At 39.5% G+C, this 15,410-nt stretch overlaps 3 protein-coding genes across 4 annotated transcripts in view; 2 read left to right on the top strand and 1 right to left on the bottom strand.

Moving 5' to 3' along the window:
• LOC124312357 (collagen alpha-1(I) chain-like) overlaps positions 1–15,410 on the top strand; it is a 1,404,094-nt gene that overhangs the window by 944,545 nt on the left and 444,139 nt on the right. The window lies entirely within an intron of this gene.
• Positions 972–2,196, bottom strand: LOC124312428. The gene is made up of 3 exons (XM_046776934.1): positions 2,022–2,196; positions 1,614–1,929; positions 972–1,536 (listed from the first exon to the last, which is right to left on the bottom strand). The coding sequence occupies exons 1-3, from the start codon at positions 2,139–2,141 to the stop codon at positions 1,034–1,036; spliced, it is 939 nt and encodes a 312-aa protein (XP_046632890.1). The 5' UTR covers positions 2,142–2,196; the 3' UTR covers positions 972–1,033.
• On the top strand, positions 6,540–12,023 carry LOC124312271. 2 transcript variants are annotated; one of them, XM_046776736.1, is made up of 5 exons: positions 6,540–6,648; positions 6,989–7,280; positions 7,346–7,616; positions 7,703–9,148; positions 9,216–12,023. In XM_046776736.1, exons 2-5 carry the CDS (start codon positions 7,065–7,067, stop codon positions 11,897–11,899), a joined length of 4,617 nt encoding a protein of 1,538 aa, XP_046632692.1. In that variant the 5' UTR covers positions 6,540–6,648; positions 6,989–7,064; the 3' UTR covers positions 11,900–12,023. The 2 variants fall into 2 exon arrangements, with proteins under 2 accessions (XP_046632692.1, XP_046632693.1); XM_046776737.1 differs by lacking the exon at positions 6,540–6,648 and adding an exon at positions 6,866–6,883.

The following is a 15,410-nucleotide window of genomic DNA, read 5'->3' as shown; positions in this document are numbered from 1 at the left end:
GAATCGAAAGTAAAGTGTGTGTGATATTTTTATTCTTGACCCTTTTACTTCATTAGTGAAGAGACAAATTCTGTTGGAAATAATTCCATCATCTGCTCGTTTTTTTCTAGCCAGTTCATATTTCATGTTTTCGACAACTTTCTTGTAAAAATTACCCCCATTTTAACGACGAAATGATAGGGCCAGTCAATGTTGATTGCGATTTCCTCCTCAAACTAGGATCGAAATCTCTTTCAGCACTCCACCGTTACTATTGGACCATTCGTATTTTTAATGTCAAATCTATTCGATTCAACCATTTTCTTGAATTGTTTTGTTGTGAAAATCATTTGGATTCACGAGAGGGTAGATTCCTTAACCCGATCAGCTTTCTCGACAGTTTTCGCTCCCACGGCGGAAAATAATCCGCTAAAGACGTGCCCTAAGTTTTTCAGATCCGCACAGGATCGCAGTTTTCTCAAAGTCCCTGGGGGGGTCCAGGGGGATGGGAATGCCTAATCGAAGTGCCCCATGTGTTCTCAAAACATGACAACGGTTTCCAATGCACAACAGAATGAAACAAACAGCAGCAAATCTGTTGGATATCCAGTTACATGCTTAAAGTAAAAATTGACAGGTGAGTGGGTTCGATATGCCTTCATATTGATACAGACGGGATCGATTTTCTCAGCGGACAAAACATCCAAAAGTTTAACCGACTTCTGATTTATTGATGCATTTGTCAACGGACTATATCCATTAAGGGTATTACCTGAAGCAGAACGACTATAGCAAGTTAGCAACCAACTGTGATTTTTCGTAGACGCTCAATAATATTTATCCCATGTACGAGAAGGGATCGTGACGAATAGTTTTTATTGGCTGCTTTATTTTCGGTAACTTTTTCAAGGTTTGTTGGCTGTCATGTCAAATCATAATGGTGCCACCACCACTTGTAGCGACTTTTAGTAATTTAAAAAATTATGTGCCTGTTTTCTTCATCGAATATTTAATTGTATTTCAATCGACTAGTGAATTTCAACCCAGTGGCTGGTCACAACGATTTGATGGATTGAGAGATATCCTCTTCTAAAAGAAAACCATTAAACTGAGTAGCCCAGCTGAAAAACATGATTACGCCGGGTTCCAACAATGGGTAGACCTCCACCCATATGCGATCTCCTTTGACCAAATGTTGCGTCGCCACCATCGCAAAGGTTTCGAATTGAACGTCGGTGGTGCTGATGGAGTCTGCGTGAGCAGCCGCGATGACGTTCCTATAAGGATCATTCCCATTCTTCATCAGACCCACGTTGAAATTGATCCTATACATTGCTTTCGGAAATAACACGGTTCCGGTATAGGAAAAGAAATATTTGCCCGTGACGGGTGCCGTGAATATTCCTGACGATGTGTTCATGGCTTCTCCCACGTTGATTCGTTCGGTGTCGAAGGATATCGGAGTTTTTGATTGATTAAAAACGCTGAAGAGTCTCTGGACGTGGAAGTAAACAGGTTTAGACTTGACGTCCTCGTAACCAATCAATGTTTGGAAGCCTATTTGAAGTGGATGAATTGAAATTGGGGGGGGGGGGGGGTATCAAATTTGATATTTTTAAAAATGTTTGACTTACTCGGATCGCTTGTTGTTTTACAAAAATCGCAGAAAACTGATTCCATTGATTTAGCGCCTATGATGGAGTAGATTCCGCTAGAAGTGTGTCCGTTGGTCTTGATATCGGCACAGGATCGCGGAATTTTGGAAGTTGTTTGCCTCAGAATAGCGTCACTCGTTCCGACTGGTGTGCTGCGGTCTATTTCAGACACATCAAAGCTTACTGGGTTATTTCGCTGCTGGGCAAGTAGAAGGGATTCCAGTTTGAGTTCCAGCACCCCCAATCGCCTATTCTTTTCAGCCAAAAGTCTCTTCATTTCGATATCATTGGCATTCTTGAACCCATATTTTAAAACAACAAAAAACCAATGAAAAAGTAAACAATTATTTCTAACTAGTATAACAAGCCAATATGAAATAAACTTACGTAGTTGTCTTTTAGCTGTTGAAGTTGTTCTTCCAAAGGGAGGCTGGCAGAGGCGCTAGTCGACCAACAAGTTAAAACCAAGATACTTAATAATGTTGCGGAGGTTAATCGAACCATCATGATTAGCTACCGGTGTGTTTACGAGTCTGCCGTTTCATTAGAAATCCACCGCTTTTTTATGTCAGTCATTGTCTAAGCAGCACACATCGATTTATTGTTGGAGCAGTTGTTACATTCGTGTTGCACATAGCAACTCGTTTGCTCAGCATTTGTGTGTAAACGAGATAAGTTCTGTTGCCCAGTTGGCGATCTAATTAACAGCATCATGTGCACTTGTGCAATATTTAATTCAAAATGGCCACAGCTGTGTGTGAGGAGCTGTTGTACTGCACAGATATTAATGATTGTGGGAAGTATATGTCTACATGAATAAGTTTAACGAACTTTGCTGAAGTTCAAACCAAAGCAGTTAATTAATTTAATTTAATATTTCTTATTTAAAGTTTACGTTAACCACAAAGCATCATAGGACATTTGCGGAGATGGTAAATGGCGTCGAAGAAGTTTCCCTCGAGTCCCTCCTCTGTCGTCGACTCCTCATGTTTACATTTCGCGTGTGAGCGCGTGAACGTCATCACCGAGGACGTCCTTCTTCCATTTCGCCAGAATATCACATGGATGTAATTTTTGAAACAAATAGCAATAGACAAATAATAAAGATGGATAATTCAATCGTATTTCATTATCTGTCACCACCACCTCCTCCACCACAGTCACGCTCACGTTCACGTATAACCATGGTATAACGGTAGAATAGTTGCAAACGTTTAAGAGGAACGGTGTAATAATTCAAATTAAGTCTTATTCTTATTCAAATTATTATTAGTGGCATGTAAAAAAATAGATGAAGCCTTTTCCGTACGTCCAATGTTGCAAACAACTAATTTCAAATGAAGTTTCCATTGATATAATCTAGTTTTCATTGCAGAAATATCAACCTGAGACATTTCAGAGTGACAAGTCAAAATGGGAAAAATGTATTGCGCAATAGTTGGACGTCACGTGACACTATACTCCGGACTCCGGTTCTTTAAGAGCATATTTAATTAATTTAAATTAATGCCATTGACTTGAATGTACTTGAACAATATTGTTTAAAAGAAGATCTTAAGTTTCGATTGATATAATCTAGTTTTCTTTGGAGAAATATTAAACTGTGGGACGTTTCAGCGTAACAGCCACAAGTCAAAATGGGAAAAATGTTGCGCAAAATTTCTATACTGCGCATTAGTTTTATTGCGCAATAGTACGACGTCACGTGACATGCCCTATACTCCGGACCTTTAAGTGCATATTTAATTAATTTAAAATAATGCAATTGACTTGAATATAATTGAACAATATTCTTTAAAAGAAGATCTTTGATTTTAAAAAACTATTAATCATTTTTACGGTAAAATTTGTTTTGAAATTAAAGTTAAAAGGATCAAAAGTTGATTGCAAACGCCGCTTCAGACGTCAACTTCTATAAAGCCTCGATGATCCTGCCCATAAATTATTCGATAGTTTTGTCAACCTACTGCTGAATTCAAACTCTACTATACATCTGAAAGATGGAATATCTTCTAGTTTGCTTTTTTGTTTACGTGTGGACCATGATTCTTTTTCACGAAAGTGAAAAAGATGAGTCTAATTACCCGACCCCGGACATCAAGTCCGTTACCGAATTACCAGATGCCAAATTGGCCAACCAGGATCAAACTACCAAAATGAAACCTGGAACCCGATATCGTTCAGTACTGAAAACACCAACCGTCAAACTGAATCGCTTCAATTGCAACACGTCTCTGCCGTCCATACCAGAGAACCAAGACGGGGAGGATTGCGCTGCCGAAGTTGCAAAATTGTCGGCAGAACTGAAGACAACAAGGTACGAGTTGGAACAACAACAGCAACTGGCCCTATCACTACAACTATTACCAGACCAAATTGAAATCGAACTCATTTCCGTGAGAAAATCGCTGTCGGAAGTGACCACAACTAACGACCAACTTAAACGCCACCTGTCTTGTCTTACGGCAGAAATACGAGCTTTTAGAACAACTTGAGCAGAATAAGATCACGACCGTTGAGGCAATTGAAAAGGTTACAAAGTCATACGAACAGCAGATGACGCAATTGCGTAACGAATTTACGGCCTCCAACCAAACCGTAAAGCCGTTAACAATGGAAGTTGGATGCGGATGTGTTGTTGAGGTAGCAAATAACTCCACACAGACCGGCCAGTCAATGACGAAAGAAGTTGGATGTGGAACTGAAGAACTTGAGCAGCACGTGACCAAAGATGAAGACTATGGCTTTGAACTTGACTTGGAGGCCATGGAACGTGATAAGAATCTTCGTCGTTCTTTTTATATCCCAACTCGTGAGCATCAAATCAAAACGCCCGTCCAAGAAGTCCCTTTGAAACCGCAAGTCTATTTCCCAGTCAGCGACATAAGGTACAAGAACAAACCGATAAGTGGCTATGTGGTCAACCCGGATGGATCTACCGTCACGTATGGCGAGGCCTTGAAAACAACGAAAAAGCCCAGCACGGTGGATCTACAACCCAATCAAAAAACGGATGACAATGGAAAGAATCCTGCCCCGGACGATTCTAAAAACACCCCCCGCACCATCATCAGTGGCCCATTAAAGACGGAAGAAGAACTCGTTGTCGTTTCTAGTCCCATTGAGGAAAAATCTCTCCCTGGCAACAGACTTTTACTCAAAAACATCCAAGGTGGCGATTATGGACGGATTGTTGGTAGCGGAGGATCAAACATCCATCGCATTGAAACAGAATACCAAATCGTCGTGAGTATCAAAGGAGCAGTCGACGGCACCTATAAACTGATGATTTCCGGAAACAGTGAGGAGATGCGCAAAGCGGCCGCCGAAGACATCTTACGCGGATTAACAGTCATTACGGAATGTTCAAACTTTCAACTGTTTAAAAGAATTAAAAACTACAGGCTGTACGAAATTGGAAGAGAGCACTTCGTAAGAATCAATCGTACGTTGGCCTCTGACGGCATCAGCGGTAAGATGACCTTCATCGGGAGACTGAGTAGCTGCAAATCGGCTTACGCGGAACTGTTGGCCGAAGTCAACGTCTCGTCAATTCAACAAAAAAAAGGACCTAAGTAAAGGAAAATCACGATACAATTAAAATCCCCCCCCCCCCCCTACCAAAAAAAAAAAAAAAAAAACAAAACAAAAAAAAAAAAAAAAATACTCTTTTTTATGTGCTCATTATGTCTTTATGTCTTTTGTCTTATTCTTCATCTTTCCCCTTAAATCTTCATCCTTTTTTTCTTCTTCATCTTTTTCGTCATCTTCTTCTTTCATAAATTGGGTCGGATATTGGTAGTTTCATCCGACAAAACTTTAAATTCGACACCCATTTGATGCACCTTCGACATATGGCAACTAGATTTCGACTGGTGCGATAATACGTCGACACAGTGTATGCCTAAGTACTTCGACAATTAGTTTTTAAGTTTAGGTTAAGGTAGTTAAGGTTAGGTTAGATTAGGTTAGGTCGAAGTATCTACGCTATATATCTGTTGTCGAAATATTTTCGCACCATTGTGGAAATATAGTTGCTAGCTGTTGAATGCGCGTTAAATGGGTGTCGAATTTAAGTTTTGTTGGATCAACATTGTCAATATCACGAACCGATTTCTTTTCTTTTTGTTTCACCTTCTTTATTCTCATTTCCTTCTCTTCCTTAGCTTCCTTCGTGTCAATGAATGGAGTGTGAATTTGAAGAATGTGTGTCAAGTTGTGTGTGCGTGATTTGTATGAATGTCTCAATAAAATTTCTTAAACCAAAACTATACCATCATCATTTGTTTGTCTTTTTATTATTTAACATTTTTTAGCAAGTAATACTAACTCAACAGTAATTTATAAGTTATAAGGCATTTCACATCATTGAACATAATTAAATTCGTTTTCTACTTTTGGGGTGCCTGTTATAAATTTCAGATAAACAGAATTAAAAGCAATTGAGCTGTTCATAGTCGCCTTATATAATTTGTGGCTTTGGATAACAATATTGTTTCGCGCAGTTGACCAGGTGCTATGTCAGTCGCCTCCTTAATTGGAGGTGGCTGATGGCACTTCTTCTGCTAGTATCTCGACACCGGGAATACCCTTTTCAGAGCCATGGACTGCTATAACTTAAGGACGGGATAGACCGCTTTGATAATGATGACGACGATCCTATGTCGACAATGTACATTTTTATGGATATTTAAGATTCAGCATTAAAAAATAGCTATTCACTTACGTGATGGTACTATACTTAAAATTAGATATTTCAGTATTTGTTTCAGGAAAATTTTAACAAGGAGAAACATTAGCGCCATCTAGGATAGAACAAGTAAAGCTCTTGCAAATTTGTAACAGATGACGCTGGGAAGATGTCTGGCACACGATTTAAGATTTTGACTTTTGACTTTTGAGATCGTTCGTTTTTGAATTGTCAGTTGTCAACTTGTCACTTGTCAGTTCAATGTTGTCACGATACGCCTTTAAACTCCAACATTTTACTCGGACATGTGCTAACTGCTAAGCGGTAAATATGCTTTTTAAGAGAAACTTTCTCGTTCTAATCTAAACTTAAAGTACCGGTATCATTTTCATGTACAATAATTTTATTGCATTTCGTAAAATCCGAATCTTTCGATCAAATGGATGTAGGACGTTCAGGCCCCGGCGATGTGATAAGGGACAAACTTTATTTGTTATGACTTGTGACGTTAGCTAACTATTAGAAGTCTAGCTTAATATGTAATTCCTCTCACACTGAAGTAATCATTCTTATCTGCATAAATTTTGTCGCTAAATGATATTTTAATAGTAACATAAATTTATTAATTTAGTCTCCATGTTTGAAAATCTTTTATTTGCTGCAGGTACCAAGCAGAACACCACAATTTGTAAAGAATGGCAAATGTTGAAGGTGGAAGACTTCTGTAAATATCACGAAATATGAAAGAGGAATACACCGTCTTAGCAGAAGGCTTTTCACATGCCTGCCAAAGCACTGCTGTGAAGGATCACCTATTAAAAGCTGTGAGGCTTAAGAATAAAGAGGTGGGAGTTGACTTTGCATTTGGTGAAAAACTGTTGCTTCCTGATTCAATAGCTTTGAATCCTTTGAAAGTTGAAAATCTTGGAGATATCTCAATTCCAGTATCTGTTCAGGTATATAGGCAGTATATTTTAGATACATAACAAGAAAGGTTTTTCTAATAATTTAAATGGAACAGGATATTCAAAGGCTGAAAGAAATATCTGAAGGATCTTGTTATGGAAAACAACTGAACAAGATTTTGGACTCCTCAAAACGGCTCGCCTTGGAAATTAATTCTTCAAAACTTACCTCTACAATTTCTGATGACCTCAAGTTACCTTCACTGGCAATTCAACATCTCGGCCTGCCCTCTGAATTGATGGTTGTTCAAGCAAAGCTTCAGCAATTGATTTTGTATGAATCTGGCGGTCATTACCACCGAACCATGGAATGCGAAAAAGAATATGGTATGTAGATGTTATTTTTATAGTTTGGTAAAAATATGTATGTGTACTATACTCATATACTGACCTCATTTCTTTTGGCTGCTAAGGTTCGTTTGGTACTATGATTCTTCAATTACCCGTAAAAGGCGGGCATGAAGGCGGACGTTTCAAGGTGGAACACGGAGGAAAGGAAAAAGTGTATGAAAACCACAAGGACAGCGATCGATGTTTTTATGTTTCGCTATTTTACGAAAACTGCGAACATTCAATGGAACCCGTAATCAGTGGGGCCAAAATAACGCTCGTTTTTAACCTTGTTTGGGCTAATGCCCAAAATATTATTCCGAAAGATTTTCCTCTCTTTCTAACCAAGCTGAAAGGGATAAAGGAATCGCTCTCATCTTGGATGCCTCATAGATTAAAAGCGCGAAAAAAAGAAGTCACAGCTGAAGTCCAAGCTGAAGTCCAAGCTGAAGTCCAAGCTGAAGTCCAAGCTGAAGTCCAAGCTGAAGTCCAAGCTGAAGTCCAAGCTGAAGTCCAAGCTGAAGTCCAAGCTGAAGTCCAAGCTGAAGTCCAAGCTGAAGTCCAAGCTGAAGTCAAAACTGAGTATTTCAATAGATCTCATTCAGAAGAAAGTGTGAAAAATCAAGAGGAAGAGGAAGAGGACTGTTGGGATAGCTCTACTGGATCTTCCTCGGAACATTTTTCGGACTTCGGAGTTCTAGAAGATCTCTTGTATTTTGTTCTCGAAGAAACCTACGACGAAAATTACTTTGGATTTCGTCGACTTCGAGGAAAAGATCGGGATGCAGCTCAACTTTTTCAGTGTTGTGGATTTCTTGACGTACATTTAGCTGTGGTTACGGAAACCGTTACAACTATACGTGCTGTAACGCATTCTGATTGGTGTAGTTGCCACGACTACGAGAAAATGAAATCTTCTAACAAAATTTCGCGATGGTTGGATTCAGAAGATACACCGAGGAAGTTGAGTATTGATATAAATTGGAAGGAGCAATGTGTTGGACCTTGTAGGGAGCTTCCGACATCAAACAGCAAAAAGATTGACTCGAAAGATAGACATTATAGGTGTGGTAAAGAGTGTTATGGCACGGGGGAAACAACCATTAGCGAAGAATATATCCATCACTTCATTTTGGTTATTTGGCCCAAGCGTGAATCGTCTCGGATGTATTGTCGATATGGTCTTCGTTCGCTCCTGCAAGAATTGGAATTCAAAAGTTCAACTAGATGGCTTAAAGAAAGCGTGCGAAAGGCAACTGAAGATTTACGAGCGGTTATTTCAGTATGTTCTTCTGATCCTTGGCATATGTGGAAGCAAACTGGATTAGGAAAAGGCAAATTGACAGAAAGATTGCTACGACTGTGTATTGACTTGGGAGCACGTGAAGAAGGTCTTGCTCTCATAAAACTTTTAGGTACAGATTTTTCATTACCACAAGAAGGAACCAGCAACATTCAAGAAAACTTTGAAGGAATCAAAAGTGAACAAGTTGCCAAGGCGATCGTTGAATTCGAGTGTCGAGTGACTGGTAAGCATTATTTTGAATCTCTCTAATCTTGTGCCTTCGTTTAAAATTATTCTCTTGTTTGTTATAGGTTGGAGTGACTGCGCTTATGTAATTGAGAAAATTATTTCTCCTAATCGAATCACCCAGCAGCTCATGCCCATAATCAAATTGGCTCACTTCTTCTTGAACTTCGATTGCTTAGAAGGAGCCAATTTTGTTGGAGATCGTATTTCTTCCGCATTCATTAACATCGACAAATCGCAAGCCCACAAGCTCGCTCCGCAACACACTCATATTTGGGCTTATCTTGAACTGATATTAGTACTTGAAGCCAATCCCAAAACTTCTAATCAAGAAAGAATGAAGTCTTTTGCTTCATTTTTCTCTAAACTGGAATTTTCAGTACTGTGCGACCTTTTACCAAAGATGGAAGCTCAAGCCAACTCGCGTCATGAGAACTCGGAATCACACAAGACAATTTTTAATGAGTTGTGTAAAGCTCTGACTGACTATGATCTTCGTTCCCCGTGTATCAAGAAAGCGGTAGTTGACCTGATTTGCAGTTACTTTAGGACGAGGAACGCAGAATTGCTTCGATCTTTCCTATCCAACATCGTCCGCGCTCACGTTGCTACCATAGAAAAGGAAACTCCTTCGTCGAAGACATTATTGGAAGAACTAATTTCGTCTCCTGAAATATTGAACTTGGATCTTTCGTCTGACCTGGGCGAGATTTTTATGGAAGTGCTTGTTGATAGTCAATTAACTTCAATGAAGAAAGAAACATCGGCATCAGCCAATCGATTGGATGATGGATCTTCTCTACTGTCAACTAATTTATCATCATGCATTCGATTGGCGATTGCAAGTGGAAATCAAGAAAGAATGAAGTCGTTTGCTTCATTTTTCTCCCAACTGGAATCTTCAGTACTGTGTGACCTTTTATTAAAGATGGAAGCTCAAGCTAACTCGCGTCATGAGAACTCGGAATCACACAAGAAAATGTTTAATGAGTTGTGTAAAGCTCTGAGTGAATGTGATCTTAGTTCCCCATGCATCAAGAAGAAAACGGTAGTTGACTTAATTTGCAGTTACTTCAGGACGAGGAACGTAGAATTGCTTCGATCCTTCTTATCCAACATCGTCCGCGCTCACGTCGCCTCTGAAGAAAACGAAACTCCTTCGATGACATTATTGGAAGATGTAATTTCGTCTCCTGAAATATTGAATTTGGACCTTTCGTCTGACCTAGGCGAGATTTTTATGGAAACGCTTGTTGATAGCCGATTAACTACAATGGAGAGAGAGACATGGGTATCAGCCCATTGTTATCGATCTTCTCTTCTGACTAATTTATCATCATGCATTCGATTGGCGATTGCAAGTGGGAAGAATACTCGCATACTCGATGCACGGCGAGCGATGCCAATTGCGCACATACTGGAAAAACTGGATGTTCTTCAATTGACCGGCACTTTTACGGATCTATTGGAAAACAACTCAAAACGGTTGAAAGCGTGTCCTTCCTACCCCACGATGATTTCTCTTATTGGCAATTCCTTGGTTTCGGAATTGAAGAAGAATGCAAGAGACATCCTCACTAGGCGAACTCTTCTGAATGTGTTAGATGTTTTTATCGAGTCGGGTGTTGCATCATTAACACAATCTTTAATCAAGCAAGTCTGTGCCAATGAAGAATCTGGGACCCGGAGACATCAAGAAAAATACAGTTTTTTTGCTGGCTTAATTAGTACTCCGCACGTGTGGGAAATACTGGATTCCAAATCGAAGCTGATCATCTTGAAAACCTGTGGTTCTATCATACAGAATTGGATCATCGATATGAGTCGTTCCATCACTGAACCTGCTATCGAGAAATTACCAGAACTGAAAGAAATCCTCAATTGCATCCAGTTTTTTTTCCTAGTCGAAAGAAATGTACTTCAGAATGAACGAACATTCGACGCTCCAGTGTTTGAACCATTAATGGCCAATTTACCAGTTTCCTTGCTCATGAACCTTGTTTTGCATCTCTACCAATCGGAAGCCGGAACAATCGTGAAATTTCCCGCCTGTTTCAATTTTTATCGCGACACATCCAGACTCTTTTTTACCATGAAATTTGTGCCACTTGTCAAGCGCGAGGAAGCAATCCGCCTTTTGAATTTGCTCTTGTGGCTGGAAGATGAGCAATCTTGGCAATCGTTCGCAACAAGTGTTTCCACAGCTTTTCCATCAACTAGCACCTATATCTTTCTACGCCTCTTCTTGAAAAATCCTGTCATCAAGCAAGCCTTTACAGTTTCTAATCTTGCTTTTGTTGCCTTCGCAACCATTGTTGACAACTGTTCACTGAAATCGGCGTCTTTGAAGGAACCACCATTTAGCTGGCACCAATCTGAAGCAGTTGTACCGAATCATCCTGAAGTTCAAGCTTTTCTTCGGTCCAGTCAAGAATCCATGACCTACACGAAGTTTACTGGAATCGCTGAGGCTCGCAATTTCGCCGCACAACTTATGAGAGGGTCTAAAAACTTTAGCGTTTCTGTTACTACGTCTGGCGCTGGCAAAAATTCGCGTTGCATCATTACGAAAACCCGTAAACAGAACGAACGCGACAAGGACGAATCTTTCATCAGAAAAGGTGAATTGGAATTATTGGTGAAGCTCCGGGAACGCCTAGGTCAAGAAAAGTTGAAGACGAAACGTGGAACAGCCGACGACGTCAGTGTCATCCCTTCACCCAAACGCTGCAAGCGCGAAAAAATGTGATATTTTGTTTGTTTGTTTTTAACTAAGAAAGTTCTTTGTTGTCTTTTTTTAAAACTAAATTTGCGATGCGTCCTGTTTTATTGCGGAATCGCTTGACTCTATACCAATAAATAAAGAAACGCCTTTTGCAAAGTTTCCTTTTTAAAAATTGTTGCTTTTACGTCGAAAATTTATTTTTTTCTGTCTTACCACCATCGACGCCTTGGGAATTCTGGAACGACTTGTGAGCAGAATAAAGTTAAAGAACAGTTGATACATGAATGTATGTTACGGTAAATTATAATCCTCGCTCGGTTGCAACTCTCAAATTGATTTTTTTTCAGTATAGAAAATTCATGAGATAAATTTATTTAAATAAATAAAGGAATTAAAAAAATAATTAAGGAATTTTGTTTACTATAATTTGGCTATTTCCGATCGAGATGACAGATGTGAGATGAGCACTGAGACAATGATAAGAACATTGAAAATCAACAATCCAACAGTGAACGTTAACATGTTCAGAATAAGAAAAATCCGAAAGGTTTTGCATCGCCCGTCTTAAATCAAAAATTAAATGGTGAATGAATTTTTAGAATCAAAATTGCGGCAAAATGAATTGATTACATCACGTCGCAGGCCTTCGCGATTTCCAGAATGGCCGCTACAATTGCCAAAAACACCTAGGAGACGAAGGCCTGATATGAAGTCAAAATGGGAAAAATGCATTGCGCAATAGTTGGACGTCACGTGACACTATACTCCGGACTCCGGTTCTTTAAGAGCATATTTAATTAATTTAAATTAATGCCATTGACTTGAATGTACTTGAACAATATTGTTTAAAAGAAGATCTTAAGTTTCGATTGATATAATCTAGTTTTCTTTGGAGAAATATTAAACTGTGGGACGTTTCAGCGTAACAGCCACAAGTCAAAATGGGAAAAATGTTGCGCAAAATTTCTATACTGCGCATTAGTTTTATTGCGCAATAGTACGACGTCACGTGACATGCCCTATACTCCGGACCTTTAAGTGCATATTTAATTAATTTAAAATAATGCAATTGACTTGAATATAATTGAACAATATTCTTTAAAAGAAGATCTTTGATTTTAAAAAACTATTAATCATTTTTACGGTAAAATTTGTTTTGAAATTAAAGTTAAAAGGATCAAAAGTTGATTGCAAACGCCGCTTCAGACGTCAACTTCTATAAAGCCTCGATGATCCTGCCCATAAATTATTCGATAGTTTTGTCAACCTACTGCTGAATTCAAACTCTACTATACATCTGAAAGATGGAATATCTTCTAGTTTGCTTTTTTGTTTACGTGTGGACCATGATTCTTTTTCACGAAAGTGAAAAAGATGAGTCTAATTACCCGACCCCGGACATCAAGTCCGTTACCGAATTACCAGATGCCAAATTGGCCAACCAGGATCAAACTACCAAAATGAAACCTGGAACCCGATATCGTTCAGTACTGAAAACACCAACCGTCAAACTGAATCGCTTCAATTGCAACACGTCTCTGCCGTCCATACCAGAGAACCAAGACGGGGAGGATTGCGCTGCCGAAGTTGCAAAATTGTCGGCAGAACTGAAGACAACAAGGTACGAGTTGGAACAACAACAGCAACTGGCCCTATCACTACAACTATTACCAGACCAAATTGAAATCGAACTCATTTCCGTGAGAAAATCGCTGTCGGAAGTGACCACAACTAACGACCAACTTAAACGCCACCTGTCTTGTCTTACGGCAGAAATACGAGCTTTTAGAACAACTTGAGCAGAATAAGATCACGACCGTTGAGGCAATTGAAAAGGTTACAAAGTCATACGAACAGCAGATGACGCAATTGCGTAACGAATTTACGGCCTCCAACCAAACCGTAAAGCCGTTAACAATGGAAGTTGGATGCGGATGTGTTGTTGAGGTAGCAAATAACTCCACACAGACCGGCCAGTCAATGACGAAAGAAGTTGGATGTGGAACTGAAGAACTTGAGCAGCACGTGACCAAAGATGAAGACTATGGCTTTGAACTTGACTTGGAGGCCATGGAACGTGATAAGAATCTTCGTCGTTCTTTTTATATCCCAACTCGTGAGCATCAAATCAAAACGCCCGTCCAAGAAGTCCCTTTGAAACCGCAAGTCTATTTCCCAGTCAGCGACATAAGGTACAAGAACAAACCGATAAGTGGCTATGTGGTCAACCCGGATGGATCTACCGTCACGTATGGCGAGGCCTTGAAAACAACGAAAAAGCCCAGCACGGTGGATCTACAACCCAATCAAAAAACGGATGACAATGGAAAGAATCCTGCCCCGGACGATTCTAAAAACACCCCCCGCACCATCATCAGTGGCCCATTAAAGACGGAAGAAGAACTCGTTGTCGTTTCTAGTCCCATTGAGGAAAAATCTCTCCCTGGCAACAGACTTTTACTCAAAAACATCCAAGGTGGCGATTATGGACGGATTGTTGGTAGCGGAGGATCAAACATCCATCGCATTGAAACAGAATACCAAATCGTCGTGAGTATCAAAGGAGCAGTCGACGGCACCTATAAACTGATGATTTCCGGAAACAGTGAGGAGATGCGCAAAGCGGCCGCCGAAGACATCTTACGCGGATTAACAGTCATTACGGAATGTTCAAACTTTCAACTGTTTAAAAGAATTAAAAACTACAGGCTGTACGAAATTGGAAGAGAGCACTTCGTAAGAATCAATCGTACGTTGGCCTCTGACGGCATCAGCGGTAAGATGACCTTCATCGGGAGACTGAGTAGCTGCAAATCGGCTTACGCGGAACTGTTGGCCGAAGTCAACGTCTCGTCAATTCAACAAAAAAAAGGACCTAAGTAAAGGAAAATCACGATACAATTAAAATCCCCCCCCCCTACCAAAAAAAAAAAAAAAAAAACAAAACAAAAAAAAAAAAAAAAATACTCTTTTTTATGTGCTCATTATGTCTTTATGTCTTTTGTCTTATTCTTCATCTTTCCCCTTAAATCTTCATCCTTTTTTTCTTCTTCATCTTTTTCGTCATCTTCTTCTTTCATAAATTGGGTCGGATATTGGTAGTTTCATCCGACAAAACTTTAAATTCGACACCCATTTGATGCACCTTCGACATATGGCAACTAGATTTCGACTGGTGCGATAATACGTCGACACAGTGTATGCCTAAGTACTTCGACAATTAGTTTTTAAGTTTAGGTTAAGGTAGTTAAGGTTAGGTTAGATTAGGTTAGGTCGAAGTATCTACGCTATATATCTGTTGTCGAAATATTTTCGCACCATTGTGGAAATATAGTTGCTAGCTGTTGAATGCGCGTTAAATGGGTGTCGAATTTAAGTTTTGTTGGATCAACATTGTCAATATCACGAACCGATTTCTTTTCTTTTTGTTTACCCTTCTTTATTCTCATTTCCTTCTCTTCCTTAGCTTCCTTCGTGTCAATGAATGGAGTGTGAATTTGAAGAATGTGTGTCAAGTTGTGTGTGCGTGATTTGT

This window comes from Daphnia pulicaria, chromosome 8 (genome assembly GCF_021234035.1).
Source record: "Daphnia pulicaria isolate SC F1-1A chromosome 8, SC_F0-13Bv2, whole genome shotgun sequence".
NCBI lineage: Eukaryota > Metazoa > Arthropoda > Branchiopoda > Diplostraca > Daphniidae > Daphnia > Daphnia pulicaria.
This window is presented reverse-complemented; position numbering and strand designations above follow the sequence as displayed.